Source organism: Lathyrus oleraceus, chromosome 1 (genome assembly GCF_024323335.1).
Source record: "Lathyrus oleraceus cultivar Zhongwan6 chromosome 1, CAAS_Psat_ZW6_1.0, whole genome shotgun sequence".
In the NCBI taxonomy this organism is placed as follows: domain Eukaryota; kingdom Viridiplantae; phylum Streptophyta; class Magnoliopsida; order Fabales; family Fabaceae; genus Lathyrus; species Lathyrus oleraceus.
Genome location: NC_066579.1, coordinates 356,270,285 through 356,289,571, shown reverse-complemented (window position 1 = coordinate 356,289,571; position 19,287 = coordinate 356,270,285). Strand labels below are relative to the sequence as shown.

Below are 19,287 nucleotides of genomic sequence, written 5' to 3'. Positions count from 1 at the left end.
GCAGAGTTGCATTCAGTCATGTCAAACTTCTTCAGAACGTCTTTAATGTATTTACTTTGATGGACGTACGTGACTTCTGGAGTTTGATTAATTTGAATTCCCAGAAAGAACTTTAGTTCTTGCATTAGACTCATTTCAAATTCTGCCTGCATTAACTTAGAAAATTCTTGGCAAACAGAGATATTAGCAGAACCAAAAATAATATCATCAACATAAATTTGGCATATCATGAGATCATTTTCATGATTTTTACAGAAGAGTGTAGAATCAACTTTCCCTCTGATAAAATTTTGTTCCAGAAGAAAATTGCTCAGACGTTCATACCAAGCTCTGGGGGCTTGTTTTAGTCCATATAAAGATTTTTTAAGTTTGAAAACATGTTCTGGAAAGTTTGAATTTTCAAAACCTGGAGGTTGATTTACATACACTTCTTCTGAAATATAACCATTTAGAAATGCACTCTTGACATCCATTTGGTATAATTTGATAGAGTGATTAATAGCAAAAGATACAAGAAGACGAATAGATTCTAACCTTGCGACTGGAGCAAAGGTTTCATTATAATCAATACCTTCTTGTTGACTATAACCTTGAGCTACCAGTCGTGCTTTGTTTCTGACAACTTCTCCTTTCTCGTTCAGTTTGTTTCTGAAAACCCATCTGGTTCCAATGACATGAGTGCCTTTGGGTTTAGGAACGAGATCCCAGACATCATTCTTGGAGAATTGATCTAACTCTTCTTGCATAGCTGCCACCCAATCGTTATCTTGAAGAGCTTCATCACAGGACGTAGGCTCAATCAGAGACACTAGTCCCAGAGGAATATCTTCAGAAGTTCTGAAGGTAGATCTGGTTCTAACAGGTTCATCTTTGTTTCCCAAAATCAAATCTTCAGATACGTTAATACGACTTTTAACTTTCCTTGGAATTTCTGGAGATTTAATTTCTTCAGAGTCTGGAGTGACAGTTGCTTCTGGAGTTTTCTCAGATTCTACCAGAGTGATCTCTAAATCTGCAAACTTTTCGACTAGCTTTGACTTTTCAGGGTCAAGCTTATCATCAAATCTAACATGAATTGATTCCTCCACAATTTTGGTTTCTGTGTTGTATACTCTATAGCCTTTAGAGCGTTCTGAGTATCCTAACATAATACCTTTCTGTGCTTTGGAATCAAACTTGTTCAGATGTTCTTTAGTATTTAATATAAAACAAATGCATCCAAAAGGATGAAAATATGAAATGTTGGGTTTTCTTCCCTTACACAGTTCATAGGGAGTCTTTTCCAGAATAGGTCTAATAGAGATTCTATTCTGAATGTAACACGCTGTATTTACAGCTTCTGCCCAAAAGTGCTTTGCAACATTTGTTTCATTGATCATGGTTCTGGCCATTTCTTGGAGTGTCCTATTCTTCCTCTCTACAACTCCATTTTGTTGTGGAGTTCTAGGGCAGGAGAAATCATGGGATATTCCATTAGAATCAAATAGTTCTTCAAAATCTTTATTTTCAAATTCTCCACCATGATCACTTCTGACTCTAACAATTTTAGAGTCAAATTCTTTTTGCACTTTAGAACAGAAACTGGTGAATACAGAGTGAGACTCACTCTTGTGCTTTAGGAATTTTACCCATGTCCAGCGGTTGTAATCATCAACGATTACTAGTCCATACTTCTTTCCATTGACTGATGCTGTTTTCACAGGACCAAATAAGTCAATGTGAAGAAGCTCCAGAGGCTTAGAGGTAGAAACAACATTTTTCTTTTTAAAAGATGTTTTTGAAAACTTTCCTTTCTGGCAAGCTTCACACAGAGCATCTGAAGAAAACTTCAGTTTAGGCAGGCCTCTGACTAACTCAAGTTTAGTTAGCTGAGAAAGTTTTCTCATGCTAATGTGGCCTAAGCGTCTATGCCATACCCATTGCTCTTCGTGAACTGACATTAAACATTTAACATTTTGATCTTTTAAATCAGAAAGATTTATTTTATAAATGTTGTTTTTCCTCTTGCCTGTGAAAAGGACAGAGCCATCGTTCTGACTAATGGCTTTACACGTTTTTTGATTAAAGATTACATCATAACCGTTATCACTTAATTGACTTATGGATAACAAGTTATGCATTAATCCTTCTACATAAAGAACATCAGATATAGAGGGAAGAGTACCATTACCAATAGTTTCGGAGCCTCTGATCCTTCCTTTCTGATCTCCTCCGAAGCCTACAAATCCAGCGTCTTTAAGTTCCAGGCTTTGGAACATAGACTTTCTTCCCGTCATATGTCGCGAGCATCCAGAGTCCAGGTACCATGACTGGTGTCTGAACTTTGCTGCATAGGATATCTGCAACATAGATAATCTTATCTTTCGGTACCCAGAATCTCTTGGGTCCTTTTAGATTAGTCTTCCCAGAGTTTCTTATAACTTTGGGTCTTCTATCATTCTTAAATTTTTGTTCTTGTGTGTGTGTGTAATGATATGAAAACGGAGATTTAAGCTGGTTACTGGTAGAGGTTTTATTTTCCTCAGAATCATACCCAATTCCCCTTTTATTATTCTGACCTACTCCATAAATCATGGATGCCATAATACTCCTATCTATCCCATTCTTCAGAAATTGTTGAAAGACTTCTTCATATTTGTAAATAATTTCATTTGAAGTTTGTGGTGCTTGAGACAACGTTTCTTCTAATTCTAAGCTTTTTGTTTTGGCTCCATCTCTTTCTATCGTTAGAGATCTGATAGTATCATCTCGTGCTAGAATTGTTGTCTCAAGTCTACTACATACTTCAGATTTTGCTTTAAGAAGGCCTTTAATGTCTTTAACTTTTTGTTTTAATTTCTGAAGAGAGGTAAGAGTTTCTGATAAACATGATTCTAAGTCAGATCTAGAAAGTTCAGAAAATACCTCTTCAGATTCTTCATCTGAGCTGCTGGATGTGGTAGCCATAAGAGCTACGTTGGCCTGTTCATCAGAGTCAGATTCTGATGATTCGGATTCACTATCGTCCCAGGTGGCCATTAATCCCTTCTTTGTTCTGAAGGTATTTTTCTTGAAGCTTTCTTTCTTAGAGTTATCTTTCTTCAGCTTGGGGCATTCATTTCTGTAATGACCTGTTTCTTTACATTCAAAACAGGTAATATCTTTGTTAGGTTTACCTTTTGAAGTTGACTCTGATCGATCCCCTCTGGGTCTTGATCTTCTGAAGTTGTTGTTGTTCCTCCTTTTCCAGAGTTGCTTAACTCTTCTGGTTAGTAGGGACAGTTCTTCTTCATCATCAGAGTCTTCAGATTCAGAGTCTTCAGTGTCTGCAGTTTCTGCTTGAAGGGCTTTGGTTTTGTCTGACTTCCGTCTTTCAGGTCTGGACTTCAGCGCCACTGACTTGTTCCTTTTCTGAGGCTCATCCTCCTCTAGTTCTATCTCATGGCTTCTGAGAGAACTAACAAGTTCTTCAAGGCTGATATTGTTCAGATCCTTTGATAACTTCAGAGCAGTAACCATTGGTCTCCATTTCTTTGGCAGACTTCTGACAATCTTCTTAACATGATCTGCAGTCGTGTATCCTTTGTCTAGCACTTTAAGACCTGCAATAAGAGTTTGGAATCTGGAAAACATAGCTTCTATAGCTTCGTCATCTTCCATCTTGAAGGCTTCATATTTCTGGATCAGCGCCAGAGCCTTCGTCTCCTTGACTTGGGAGTTTCCTTCATGGGTCATATTCAGAGAGTCAAGTATATCTTTAGCCGTCTCTCTGTTGGTGATCTTTTCGTATTCGTTGTATGATATAGCATTTAGAAGTATTGTTCTGGCCTTGTGATGATTTTTGAACTCACGTTTCTGATCTTCTGACATTTTGCTTCTGGGAACTTCAGCTCCATTTGAGACTGGAGGTTTGTATCCATCTGTGACAATGTCCCAGAGGTCAGCATCATAACCCAGAAAGAAACTTTCGATTCTGTCTTTCCAGTAATCAAATTTTTCTCCATCAAAAACAGGAGGTTTAGCATTGTAAGAATCTCTTTCATTTGAGTGAGCCATTTGTTTTTCCCGCACTGGATCTCTCTACACGGTTAAGTGTTTGATTTGAAAATCAATAACAGAGCCGGAGCTCTGATACCAATTGAAGGTGAGAAAAACAAGAAAGGGGGGGTTTGAATTGTTTGAAAAATAAGCACTTTTCCAAAAAGAAAATCACACAATGATTTTATACTGGTTCGCTTATAACACAAAGCTACTCCAGTCCACCCGGCCAAGGTGATTTCGCCTTCAACAAGGACTTAATCCACTAATCTTGAAAGATTACAAACAACCCCTAAGAGAGAAGAAAATCTCTTAGTCCTCTCAAGTCTACAGACTACAAAGAGTCACTTGAGGAAATCAAACAAATAAAAGATACAAGATATGTAATCTAGAGTGCTTCTAGTTAAGCAAGTATTACAAATTTAAGAACAGATTTTTCACTTGATAAGCAAAAGCTTAGTGAAATTCTTTGAAAACAAAGATGATTTTCTTGAGCGTGAAATAATTCAGTATAGTTTTGGCTAGTTGATTTCTTGCATCCTGAATGTTGATTTCATCTCTATTTATATGAGTTGAAGTAGAGTTGAGATAGAGTTGAAGTAGAGTTGAATCTGGTGGATAATGAGATGTAATTACGCCATTCCATAAATAGCTTCTGCAGGAGACTTTTTCTTTTAGAAGTGACTACTTACCACAAGTAGTATCTTTTCTCTTGGAAGCGGAGATTAACGTCTCTTTCTAATTGAGGAAATCCATTTGCAGAGCTTTAACTTGGCTTAAACGTTACTTCATCATGATTAACAAATCTGATTAGAGTCTTCGTGTATCTGGAGAATCTTGCTTCTGATGTTATTTCTTGAAAGTTCAGATGGCGCTGATAACTTCCAGAGTTTACAGAAAGCATTTGTTCAGAATCAGAACTATTAGACTTTACTTCATGTTCAGATGCTTCTGATACTTTGCAGTTGTGTCCAGAGTCAGAGCTTCTTGAAACGAGATTCCACTTTAGATGCTTCTGATACTTGATAATTTGTATCTGATCTTGTTGTGCATCTGATGACATCATCAGATTTGTTTCTTCTTTCTTTAGAACCCTGCACACTTAGAAACTTTTCGTTAGGGTGCCATTTTTGGTTTCATCCTTTGTTATCATCAAAATCAAGGAATCTGTTGTAGAACAATTTTTGTTCTTACAGCTTTTTCTTCCACTTTTCACAAATTTCTCACCATTTTTGTAACTCTAATATAAGTTCTGTTTATGATTTTTTTAATAATTAAGCTTCCTTGTTAAATTTCCTTAATTTAAAATATAGTTTTTTTTGGTCAAGACTTAAAATCATCAAGACTCAAGATTTATTAGGAAGTTTATCAATATCAAGGCTTTAAATTTATTTGTTTCTTCACTCAAAGGTATATTCATTTTGATTTTCATATAAAAATGTATATGAGTCGAGCTCTTATAATTTTTTTTCTTGAAAATTTGTTTATATATATATATATATATATATATATATATATATATATATATATATATATATATATATATATATATATATTAATTAATTAGACTAAAGATTTGGTGAGACGCCATGGATTAGTGAGCCGTTCGTGAAGACTCGTACCAAAAAATCAGAGAGTTTGTTGACGCTTGTTCCAAAACAACTTTAGTAAGTTGTTTATATTTCATTATTTTATTTTATTATTATATATAACTAAATTTTTTAAATTATATTTAATTTAATTTTTGATGTATGTGTAGGAGTTGTATCAGAGATTACTCATACAATTTTTAATTGAAAATCCTTAGTATACTCTGACCAGTTCAAATCCGATTGGAGTTTAACAACTAGCAGGAAGGAAGCTAATGAGTGTTTTTTTTTGTATTGGACTTTTGACCACCGACTACAAAAGAGGGGATGAAACTTTATTTCAAAGACTTGAAGGTGGGGAAGGAACGTCTCGTCCATCAGAATTGACTCGAAATGATGGAAACAGTGACACAATTGATTCTAACTGAGACAAGACACGAGATGGTGGCTCGTGAGATGGCCCTAAATGTTGAAATTGAGTAAATGAAGAAGAGACAATTTGAGATGGAGGCACAAATACGATAATTTTTTTGCCTCACAATCGAACCATGGTTCAATGTGTGAAGATGAAGGAGTTGGTGCCCAAAAAGGTCACGACGAAGAACATGGCATATTTAGTAATGATAGATTTTATGTATTTATATTTATATTTATGGCGTGAATATCACATGACTACAATTTTAATATTTTTTAATAATAATTATTATTAGAAAATATGATTGTTTTAATCAAATATATTTTTAATTTTTGTATTTTATTAATTATTAATTAATTTTTTTAGTGATAATTATCATTTGAAACCTATTTATTAATTATTAATTTTTGTATTTTGTAAAATATTAAATATTTTGATTATCATTTGAAACCTATTTATTAATTAGTAAGAGTAGTGCATTGTTTACAAAATATTGAAGTTTGTAACAATAAAAACACCCCTTTTTATATATAAAAAGTTGAGGAGTATTGGAGTGTGCATTGTTTACAAAATATTGAAGTTTATAATAAATAATTTAACATTTGCATTGTATAAAGTGAATGAACAATATCAAATTCTTTATTTATTGGTCTCATTTGAAATTCCTTAAATTTAACTTACAAAATTATTTTAACAGTTCTTTATATTTTTTATCCAAACAATTAAATTTTGGTCAAAAACCATTTTCCTTTATTAAAATGCTTCATCCAAACACACTCTTAAGATTTTGGAATATCAAATTCTTTATTTTTTGGTTTCATTTGAAATTACTTAAATTTAACTTAAATACAATATTTTATTAATTTACATCATTTTAACCCTTAGTATTTTTTATCCAAATAATTGATTTTGTCAAATTATTTTAAATTCCCTTAAAAAATTAATTTCCCCCTATTAAAATATCAAATTACTCAATCCCAACAACAAAGAAATCCACAATTACATTTACAATGAGGTCGACTATTAAAACTACTAATAAAATGGCTATCAAAATATGCCTTTTAATGGATTGAACATTATTTTACCCAAATCATAAATAATAAAATACAATAAAGTCAAAATCCCTATAAAACACACCACAAAACTCAACCATTATTAATTACAAAAATAATCATGTAAAAAAAATAGGCAAAATAAATATTCTTCCTTTTAGCTCTCTTTTTCCGAAAACACTGAGGTGTTAAAACTTTTAAAAGAGAGATCGGCTGTTCGGTTTAAAGGATCAATCTGTGTGATTACAACCATAGTTAGGAGAACTAATGCCACGTCCACAATTATAACAAAACTTATAAGAACACCTGCCATTAAAGAAAAATAATTATTAAATAAAACAATCAATAAAATTATAAAAAAAAAACCCAATAAAATGAAATAAAAATACTAACCTGCATTTCATATGATCGCATCCATTAGTTTTTTCAACAAAACTTTTACAATTTGGACATTTTTTCCATTTTCTTCTACCAGCAAGATCGATCATAAGAGCATCATTACTGTTCTTCAATCCTTGAAACTTTTCACAACTCATTTCTTCATGCCAAGGAGTTTTACACTTAGCACAAACCCTTCTATTGCAATGAGGACAAATAGAATATACACTTATCACTCCTCCTATGTGATATTCCTCACTAATTAAGAGTGCTGAACAATCATAAAAAGGACAATAGAATTTATTTTTTTCCGGAATCACTGATTCACTCAAAGCTTTCTCCCACCAATCCATAACATTGTTAGGTAAAATTGGTTTGCAATATTGAGGATTCAATGTTCCGGAACAACCTATTTCGGGACAAGTTAGGTTAACCTTGTTTTGTTGTAGATTTGAAACTATGTATTTGATTGTGCATTTTGTGCAAAAGAAATGAGTGCAACCATCTATGTTGAATGAGTCATTTAGAGGATTTGATTCATAGCAAATTTCACAATCATAAAAGGGGACTCCTTCTATGGGAAGTGGGGTGGGAATAGTAATTTCATTGGTTTCAAAATAATTGTCTAGGGTTAGGGTTTGTTGAGGTGATGATGGAGGTGAGAGGTTTTGTTTTATTGTCTTTCTTTTTTTGGTTTTTATAGGAACACAATGAAGAATGCAAACGTTGTTTCCCATTTTACTATCTCAAGAGTGGTTGTGTTTGTGTATATGAAAGTGTGCTTATAACACCTGTAGTAAGATAAGTGAGGTAAATTTGACCATATTTTATGGAGGAGAGAGAGTAATCAGTTGAAAGTTTCATTCGGAAATCATGATTAAATATGATCCCATTAATCAGCAAATGGTTTTTGACTTTTTAAAAAAAATGAAATTCATGGCTTATTAACAACAATTTAATGATGAATATACTATCAATAACTTTTTTGTGAAGAATATTTTTAATTTTAATCGGGATAAAACGGTGAAATTCAACATTAACTCCAAAAATTATGAAATACAAATATATGTAACAGTTAGAGAAAATTTAAATTAATAAAGAGATTAATTGTTATGCATTGTCAATCAGATATACGATTAATTAAAAATATTTAATAGAAGATAATTTCTTATTTTAAATGTTTGTCGTTATTTCTTTGTTTTATTTTTGATTTGAGAGGCCTAAATTTTATTAGGGGCTCTATTAATTATATACTATTTAAATACTTTCTTTTATCTATTGATACTACTATTTTAAAATTTATTACTCATATGTAAATATATAAAAAATCATTCTATATTTTATTTATCATATTTTAATTTTTAGTAATAAAATAATAATTTTAAATATATTATATTTTATCTATCAATACTTTGTAGTTTTTAATTTTAGTGATTGCGATGAGATTTAAATTTAAATTTATTTTACATTTTTTTAATTTTAATTTATTTTTACTTGAGAGTAATTATGTTGATTTACAAATGCATTAATTTTTTCCCTGTAATCTTATACTTCCATTTTCTCTTATAATAAACAATTAAATAAAAATATTACTATCTATTTATTTATCTTTCAATTAAATTCAATTTACTTCACTTTGTTTCTTCTGTCTTTTTTCAATAATCAAATAATATGTAGAAAAAAATTAGAAATTATACTTAATTATAATTTTGGATTATCTATATCACTAAATTAATTAATTAATTAAAACAATTTTGATTTCTTTTGTTTTTAATTTAAAATTGGCGATTAACTTATTTTTGAAAAGGATGAAATTTTTTATGGTTTTTTAGTGTAAAAAGTGAGAAAAAAAGTAAAATTGTTTGAATTTAAAATTCAAGAACTAACTTTATGAATAAAGTAAAATAGAGAACGACAATTATAATTAAATTTAAAAAAAAATTGTTTTAGGGACTTAATTTTTACCCCACATTTTGGTTTTTAAAATCTTTGATTTCTTTATAAGAAATAGACTTATACATAATTCGGTTGAAAGTAAGAAAATTTTGGAGAATTTCTTATGGCATTCTATCGGATTGAAAAGTATTTTTTAAAATTTTAAAATTGCTTCTCAGATTTTCTCAGATTTTAGAGATATATCTTTAGATGCACCATGCACCAACGTTATGGTGCACCAAATGAGTGTCACCCTAGATTAATACTAAAAAATATTTTGGAGATGTATCTCTGGGTGTTTTCAACAAATATATTGTCAATTGATCTACTCAATAAATATTTGGAAAATGCATCTTCGGAGAATTGGGGCAAAATTTTGAAATATATGTGACCTTTTGCATGCTTGATTTTTCCAAATATACATTTCCGAAATAATTGGAAAAAACACTAAACTGCATGATCAGAGGCCCGACCTTTAGCGGAACAAGAAGTGATATGACTCTAGGCCCCAAAATTTGGAGGGCCCATATATCTTTTTAATTACTGTACAACTAAAAATTTTACACCTATATTTTCTTAAGTAGGTGTTAAATCAAAATATTTTCAAAATCCATTTTACACCAGTTTGCTAAAAATAGGTGTAAAAACATATTTTCTTTTCAAAACATAATGTTTTATCATTTTTTTTTCAAAAATTCGGTATAAATTCATATTTTTTAAGTCTACTTTTTAAAATTAGATCGGGACCCCAAAATTAATTGGGTCGGCACATCAAAGGGAGCAAAACAAGTTGGAATTCCAGGTAAATATCATTTATTTCAAGCCTCATTGCTCATATTAATCATGTTTTTAGTCTGAAGAAACGTGTGTTTATTTCACAAATATTTCTGAAACGAGTACGAACTCATCCAAAAATACATTTATGATATCATCTTGTGTTCATTTTTTCACCTATGTTTACAGAATTTGCACTTATTGAGTGTTTGTTGTAATTATTTTCATTAGTTATGGTGCACCCCGACGATTTCCCCAAACGGGGATTTGGTGTGGTAATCGGAAGGTCCAGTTTGAATAGAAGATGTGCATTTGTGACAATGACGTGCGAAAGAAGTGGGAAATATATACCTCATTTCCAGAATTTTAAACAAGATGGCATTGGTTCAAGAAAATGTGAGTGTCCCTTTAATTTGCGTGGTTATATGTTGGAAAATAAGAAGTGGAGATTTAATGTCATGCGTGGTTTACATAACTATGACTTGTGTGAAAAGTTAGTCAGTCATCCAATTGTGTGTCGCCTCATGCCAGAAGAGAAGGAATGTATTTTAGACATGATATTGAATTTGGTTCAATCGAAAAATAGACTTGCAACTTTGAAACGTAAAAGACCCGAAAATATCTCAAATATCAAGCAAGTGTGCAATATTCGGTACCAAACTAACAAGGCGCTGGGGGGGGGGGGGGGGGGTGATAGAACTAAAATGCAACAACTCTTGAAATTGTTGGATGATAATAATTATGTGTCTAGGTACCGAACGTGCGAGGATGGAGTAACCGTTAGAGATATTTTTTGGACCCATCCTGATTCCATCAAATTGTTCAACACGTTTCCTACTGTGTTCATAATTGATTCAACGTAAAAGACCAACAAGTACAGACTTCCATTATTGGAGTTGGTTGGTGTTACATTTACTGAGAAGACCTATTCTATCGAGTGTTCATTTCTAGATAGCGAAAAAGAGGAGAATGTTACTTGGACCTTAGAGGTTTGAAGGACAATGGTGAAGGACCAAGAAGAGATGACTAAAGTGATTATTATAGATCGTGATACCACACTAATGAATTCGGTTGCAAATATATTGCCTACTTCTTATGCATCACTTTGTAGGTAAAACATAACAAAGAATGTGATAAGTCAGGTTAAACCCGCGGTAGGGACGAAACAGATAAAGTTCGAAGATGAAAAAATGGTGGAGGTGGGTGTGGTTGTGGAAAAATTAATGGATGCTTGGAATGGTATAATAAGTTCTTCCATTAAAGAGTTATATGCTGATTTCGTTATACAATTCAGGAAAGTGTGTGAGAAATATCCTGATTTGTTGAAATATATTGAAAGCATAATTCTTGACCATATGAAGGAGAAAGTTGTATGTGCATGGACCAATCATGTTATACACCTTAGAAATACAACAACTAACTGATTCCAGTCTGCCCATGCTACATTAAGAATTGGTTGGGAAATAGTAAGGACAATTTGTGTAGAGATTGGGACACTTTGAACCAAATGATATAGAAACAACATAATGAGATACAAACATCATTTGGTCGAAGCATCACAGTTTTGGAACACATATTTAAAGACAATAATATTTATTCTTAGTTGGTCAACATCATATCTCGAGAGGGTTTGAATTATATTTTCGACGAAGCTAAACGAGTTGATAATGTAGGCTCTGATAGCACAAAGTATGGATGCACCATTATGAAAACATATGGTCTCCCGTGTGCTTGTGTTATTGCAAAGAAGGTGAAACTTGGTAGCCCGATAATAATGGATGAAGTTCGCACTCACTGGAAGAGGCTTAGGTTTGATGATGATGGTATCATGAAAGATAGCAAATCAAATATCTCTATCTTAATTGAATGGAAAGTGATACAAGAGACATATTTTAAATTCGATGAAAATGTGAAACTCTACATCAAAGAACAGTTGAGGAAGATTTCTTATCTAGAAACCACCGACTTGAAGCAACCATCTCAATCGGTAAAAATAAAAGGTGATCTGAGGAAGCTCAAGCCTACACCGAGTGACAATTCAAAAGTGTCGTCTCCTTCGTATTTTGAACATGTTGACAAAGTTTTTCAGAACACACAAACTCCAAAATCTAAAAAAAAAAGTTTTCATAGGAGATTGCATTAGAAAACCACCTCCTTCGCTGCCTCCACCAAAGATTCCATTCATTGATGAGATGTCGGTTTTTATGCACAAATACATCGGTGAATCGTTAATATTGAGGGTGACTGTAATTGCATTTATCAAGTTGTTTCGACTTTAATCGTTAAAGGAGAAGATAAACATACACTTGCCTTCCATCAACTTGTCCATGAGTTAAGGATTCATAAAGTCATACACATTGTTTTACGGAAAGAAAGAAAATGTTGATGCAATTTATGGATCTCTCGTTCCTTGCATTAGTGGACTGGCACCGAAGGCAAAATATATGTGCTTCCCTGAAATGGGTCACCTCATAACATGTGTGTATGATATAATGTGTATTGATCTTACACGATACATTTTTTCATAAACTTTTTTCCTACTATTGTTGAAATGTATATTTCGTGTCGGGTTTTTGTTATCGTATCAACAGAGATTGTAAGATATCACCGCCGTTCGATGGTTGTTTTAATCTTAACTTAATGTGACAATAGGGTTTTGGTTTTAATCAAGGTATCTTGCATAAAAAGTAATAAATTGCGGTAAAAGTTATGGTTTGATTAAATGAGAAATATTATCAAAGTTAGGTTTCAATGATCACTTTGTATGTATTTGCTCGGTCAACAATCTTATAAACTCCTTTAGATGATAAATCATTTCACAAAGTCCTCTCAATATGTTTCTCTCGAACACCTATTGTGAGTTTTGCCATTTTGATCCATTGTTTCTCTCGAACACAATCTATCAAAATGACAACTTTTGGTTCAACCTTATGGTGAACAAAATCATTCGTTACTATCTCTAGCTAACAAACAAGTTTGGATGAAAACCTAGGTCAAGAGTCGGTAAACATCTCTCGATCATAAACCAACACAAAGAGTTTTAAATAGAAACAAAGTTTTCATCATATATTTACCGTTAAAGAGTTTACATATGAGGATCCTTACATTTACACACAAAGCTAGTAATCACTTACATCTAACCTTGACAAATGGATGACTTAGCTACTCATTTTCATGGTAGCTTGGTCGGCAAGTAAGGAAAGAAGGTTGATCAACATCCAAGTCGAATAATCGAAGTTGGATGGGAATCCACCTTCTTTTTGTAGAAGATGGTTCTAAGATGAAGAGAAAATCAAAACTAGGGCATAAAGATCCCAAGAACAATGCTGCAAAAATATCTAGAAGAAAGTACAAAAGTGGAAAAAGTTGGTAAAAAATGAGGTATGGTGCCCAAAAGTGGCACCTGCTACTTATAGACCTCAGCTGGTCTGTCAAGTTCGCTAGGCGAGCTGAATTGCTCGCCTAGCGAGGGTCAAAAATGGGCACAAAAGGCCCCTGCGCCCAGAGAAAACAGGGCCTGCTGAACTGTGATGTTCGCCTAGCGAACATACCTTCGCCTAGCGAAGGACACGCCTCAACCTTCGCCCCAGCGAGGTTGAGAGGTTTTGCTACTGGAATGCTCGCTGGGGACTCGCTAGAGCTTCGCCTAGCGAGTGAGTGCTGGCTGCGTTTTTCACCAAAACAGAATGAATTCGCTACCACATTCGCCTTGAGCTCGCCTAGCGAATTAATTTGCTAATTTACTGGAGCTTTTCGCCAGGAACTCGCCTAGCGAACCAATGCTTCGCCACAGCCTCGCCTAGCGAGCAGGCTGATGAAATGCTTGTATTCTTTGGTTCCTTTGCCAATTTCTTTGTGTCTTCATTTTCAATTAGTTCATGTCTTTCCTGCACAATAACACACAAATCAAAGGCACCAAGCTTGTTTATCAATGTAATGCATTCCATGTAAAACAAATGTGGTTTTGACAATTTTAGCAAGGAAAAAGAGTGAAAGATGCCCACATATGATAGCTCAAATAAGCACTTTTGGGCATCTAACAACTCTCCCCAACTAGATTCTTGCTTGTCCTCAAGCAAAGTATGCCTCTTGAAGGAGAAGAGGATTTGCTTTAAGAAACGGTTTCTCCGAAGTTGGATAAACGGCTCAAACACAAGCGAAATCAGCAAATACAAGTTCCCAACGGTTCGAATAAAATAATACCTAGGAACTAAAACTTAAATAGCAATGCAAAATATTTATCTATCTACAACAATACTATTCTGAATGAATCATCCTATCTCTCCTCTTCGAATAAGGAATGAAGATTTTGCGCGTTTGCAACCGCGGGACTAATCTCACTCTCTAACAAATAATGAAGAAATCAAATAGATTCATACAATGTCTAACAATTAAAAAATGGTACTGTGGAAGCATAAAGATCACTAAGGGCTTTTCGGTTGAAGCTTGGTTAGGTTAACAAACAAGGGTCATTTCTAAGGCCATTGAAACGAAAGTGCCGATGCAAAAGAGACATTCACAGTATTATTCACACTACTCGACTTTGTTTCATTTGTTTCTTATTTGTAACCTTCACAACACATATTCTACAACTCCATTTTTATTTTTTTCTTCCAAGCAAGCATTCATTTTCATTCTTTTATTTTTGTTCTTTTCTTTCACATCATATATACAAACAGATGTTTCTTTTCTATATTTTCTATACATATATTTTTCTATGCTTGCTCGGTTTTTTCTTTTCTTTTTCAAGAGTTGTGGTACTTACCAATTCTTTTTCGTTCTCCCCAACTTATTTCTTCCACACCCTAAGTGAATGCTCTTAACTTTTTACGGCAAAAGAACAATAATCAAGATTTTTCGGGTTGTAAAAAAAAGATTTTTGAGATCTCGCTTTATTTCAAGCCGAGATTCAACTGTTTAGGCTCAAAGGGGTTAACAAATACTCTCTCTGCTCACAGGTAAGTTGTTTTTGGATGTAGTTGTGCTCGAAAGAAAACAAGTGCCTTGATCATTTCTAATTGCTTCCACAATTTCACAATAATAAAAGACAAATAATGAATCACATGAATCAACAAAAGTTATTAGAATCCAGCATTTAAGTGAACAATGGAGGTTTCCTCACAATTTGTGGTTTTAAGTTCTAGATGAAGCATTCATTCAATTATGTTGCAAAAAGACAATATTCAATTTACCAAAAAGAGTAAAGTTCCTAATGCATTCTAAAATTCTAGCCGACGGTAACCATGTACCTTAGCTTCATTCACTTGTTTATTCTTATCATTGCCATCCAAGCTCGGATGCACCTTCATTGGGTACTTCTTGAGGAGCAACCAATCTAGAAGGGTTTTCCACTCAATCAACCAAAAATTTATTAAACACACAAAATTAAAAACAAAAAATAAATAACATTAACTGAAAATATAAATTTGTTCGTGGGGGACAAAACACCCCAATAGTACAACACCATGGTCAAAATACAAAATCCGAAGATACAAATAGAAATAACATAAAAACTGAAAAAATACAAAAACTTAACCCACTAAGGGCTCAGGACTCCTCTTCGCTACCGGCCTCAGAACCGGTAGCCTCATCATCAACATCATCATCATCAGCATCAGCGTCCACCCCCTCACCATAGACTGGCCTGTCCACAGGCCAATTAGCGTTAAGCATAAACTGCTCACGCGCCAACAATGCTCGAGCACCGGAGGGGTCATTACCTTGCAGTTCCAACCTCTGCATACTGTTGTGCATATCAATCATAGCTCGTTGGGATGCTGCCATCCACTCAAAACTGTAGTCACACACCGCTCGTAGGTAGGGATCAAGCCCGGGAGTAGAAGCACTAGGACCATCAATAGCCCTAGTACTTCCTGAGGCTGCACTGCCACCGGTAGTCTTTGGCCTACAATATTTAGCCACATACCTATCATCGATAGGTGCCGGGATCCTAACCTGCCCACGAGACGGAAGTCTCACCCTAGCCTGAACACATAAGCTCATAATCAAACACGGGAAGGCCAGGGGACAATTAACACGAGCCCCCGACTTAAGCCCGCTCTCGACGACGGTCTTCAGCTCATTGGCGATTATCCTCGCCACATCTATCTCGACATTTGTGAGGATGGAATGGACTAAATGTGCCACTGGGATCGGCACAGTAGAGGTGTGTGATTTGGGCTGGATGTTGGTCAAAACCAAGAGTAGTATCAGCTGAGCCATGGGAGTCATGTCCTCCCGGTGATATCTCACAGGAACCCCAGATGGGTTCGGCTCAACCGATTTCCCAGGTAAAAGCAGGTCGGCGGTAATGGCAGGGACATCTCTGTGAAGCCTTAGGTCGGTGTGGTATTGGTCTCTCTGGTCAGCTCCCAGCTGGAGCGGTTCCCCTAGGACTCGGTTGATAGCATCCCGGTCAAATGGAATTGCACGCCCGGCAACTCTAGAAACCCAAGTAAAGGGCTCGTCGTCGTCGGGCAGTGCGTTAGCATAAAACTCCCGCACTGTCGCAATGTCGTAATGCTCTAAGGGACTTATCAACCTATCCCACTTCTTAGCATCTATCAACCCGGCGAAAGTTCTGTAAGTGCCCTGAGGGTTGATCAGAAAACGCTTCTCTGGAAGTATTTTTCGCTTCTCCAGAGCTATGTACCGTGCAGCCTGTTTTGGACCGACAAACTTGTCGGTATCGAATTGAATCGGCACGGTCCTGGAAGTAGATGCTCCCTTTCTTTTCTTACCAGCTCCAGATCTAGACTCCATCTGCAAAATATACAAAGAAACAACACACACCAAACAACAGATTAGCCATCAAAGCAAAGTTTAAAATACTGCCTTGCTCGCTGCTGCTTCGCCTAGCGAAGTGGCAGCGAACGCTCGCCCCAGGTTCGCCTAGCGAGTGCTAGCGAACCTTACGGGTTTTGGGGTTTTCTGCATTTTCAAAGATTTTTCCCCCAATACCCATACTCTATTGGTTCCCACATCAGAACCTAATGATTTCTCATGAAAATTAATCGTTCTATGCTATTGGGGATTGCCTAATTGCATGCAAAACCTAAAGTAACACTAAATCCCCAATTTGAAAACCTAAATCTCTCTAAAATTGCAAACTCCAAAATACCACATGCAACCTCAATGTTCCCATACCACACTCATCCTATTTGTCATACACATTTGGAAATTAAGAGTTCTAACAAAAAGACAAATGTAGTAGGGCAAACCTTAGTTAGACGGATTTGGAAATGTGAAGTGAAGAGAGTTTGCAATCGATAGGAAGGAGCGAGGGTTGGTGATAGCGATGCGAATGCGAGAGTTTGAGAAGCTTCGCAAAATTTTCTCAGCAGAGCCGTTCAGAATGTTTTTAAGGGTTTGGGGCAAAATGCCCTGCTGAGAAATTTATAGAAAACAGTACTGATGCGCTCGCTACTGCCTCGCCTAGCGAGCAGCCAGCGAGCGTGCTCGCTGCAGCCTCGCCTAGCGAGTTGCAAGCGAGCATGACAGCAAGTGCATTTGCAAATGCAGCACTTGCAAGTCATCCAGCCTGATTTAGCACACTGTAACAGAATTCAACATGATACATAAAACAATAAATACTTACAATGTTGGGGTGCCTCCCAACTAGCGCTTGTTTAACGTCGGCTAAGCTCGACGATGCGATGCTCACAGAGGAGCATCGAGCGGCTGAGCACAACTCTCGCGATCCACATGACCGCCGAGATACACTTTCAATCGTTGGCCATTCACGGTCCAACTATCTTTCTTGTCCATGTCTTCAATGACAATGGCCCCGTACTCTTTTACTTCTTTCACCCGAAATGGCCCGGACCATTTTGATTTCAACTTCCCAGGAAACAACTTCAACCGGGAGTTGAACAATAGGACCAATTGTCCGGGCACAAATTCTTTGTTACGGATCTTCTTGTCGTGATACTTCTTTGCTTTTTCCTTGTACAACCAACTTGAGTGGTATGCGGCATTGCACATCTCCTCCAACTCAAGTAGTTGTACTTTCCTTTTGTTACCGGCCAACTCATGTTCAAAATTTAAAAACTTTAGGGCCCACAAGGCCTTGTGCTCCAATTCAACCGGCAAATGGCAAGTTTTACCAAATACCAATTGAAACGGAGTTAGGCCAATTGGAGCTTTAAAGGTCGTACGGTAGGCCCATAATGCTTCGTCCAATTTTTGGGACCACTCTTTTTTAGAATTAGACACGGTTTTTTCTAGGATTCTCTTAATCTCTCGATTAGAGACCTCCGCTTGCCCGTTAGCCTGAGGGTGGTACGGAGTTGTCACCCTATGCGACACACCATAATGTTTTAGAATTGTTTCCAAAGGTGCATTGCAAAAGTGTGACCCTCCGTCACTTATCAACACTCGGGGGGTTCCAAAACGGGAAAAGATGTTTTTCTTTAAAAAATTTATCACCGTTTTGGCATCCGCCCGAGGTGAGGCAATCGCCTCAACCCACTTAGAGACATAATCAACAGCAACAAGCATGTACTCATTCCCATAAGAGGGTGGGAAAGGTCCTACAAAATCTATGCCCCAACAATCGAACACTTCCACTTCTTGGATATTTTGGAGAGGCATCTCATCTCTCTTACCTATCCCACCACTTCTTTGGCAACTGTCACAACTTTGCGCATGGGTATGTGCGTCTTTGAAAATAGTTGGCCAATAAAATCCCGATTGAAGAATTTTAGTGGCCGTTCTAACCCCATTATAATGTCCGCCATAAGGCGAGTTGTGACAATGCCAAAGGATGCTTTGGGCTTCATCACCAGTTACGCATCTCCTTAACAGGTTATCGCTACCCAACTTAAACAAGTATGGGTCATCCCAAACATAATACTTCGCATCCGAAAGGAACTTCCTCTTTTGGTTCGAAGTTAGGTCGGCAGGCACGAAACCACTAGCCTTGTGGTTTGCAAAGTCTGCAAACCACGGCCTAACTTGAACCTTAAACAATTTTTCATCAGGAAATTCTTCCCGGATTTCCTTTTCAGATGCGGTAACCTCGACATTCACTAAGCGGGATAAATGATCCGCTACCAAGTTTTCCGACCCCTTCTTGTCTTTGATTTCGACATCGAATTCTTGTAACAAGAGGATCCAACGGATGAGC

General features: G+C 35.7%; 1 protein-coding gene across 1 annotated transcript; it reads right to left on the bottom strand.

The window, feature by feature from the left end:
• Window positions 1-7,286: 7,286 nt before the first annotated feature.
• Window positions 7,287-8,180, bottom strand: LOC127136274 (E3 ubiquitin-protein ligase RSL1). The gene is made up of 2 exons (XM_051062859.1): window positions 7,467-8,180; window positions 7,287-7,379 (listed from the first exon to the last, which is right to left on the bottom strand). Exons 1-2 carry the CDS (start codon window positions 7,802-7,804, stop codon window positions 7,304-7,306), a joined length of 414 nt encoding a protein of 137 aa, XP_050918816.1. The 5' UTR covers window positions 7,805-8,180; the 3' UTR covers window positions 7,287-7,303.
• Between the last annotated feature and the right edge of the window lie 11,107 nt (window positions 8,181-19,287).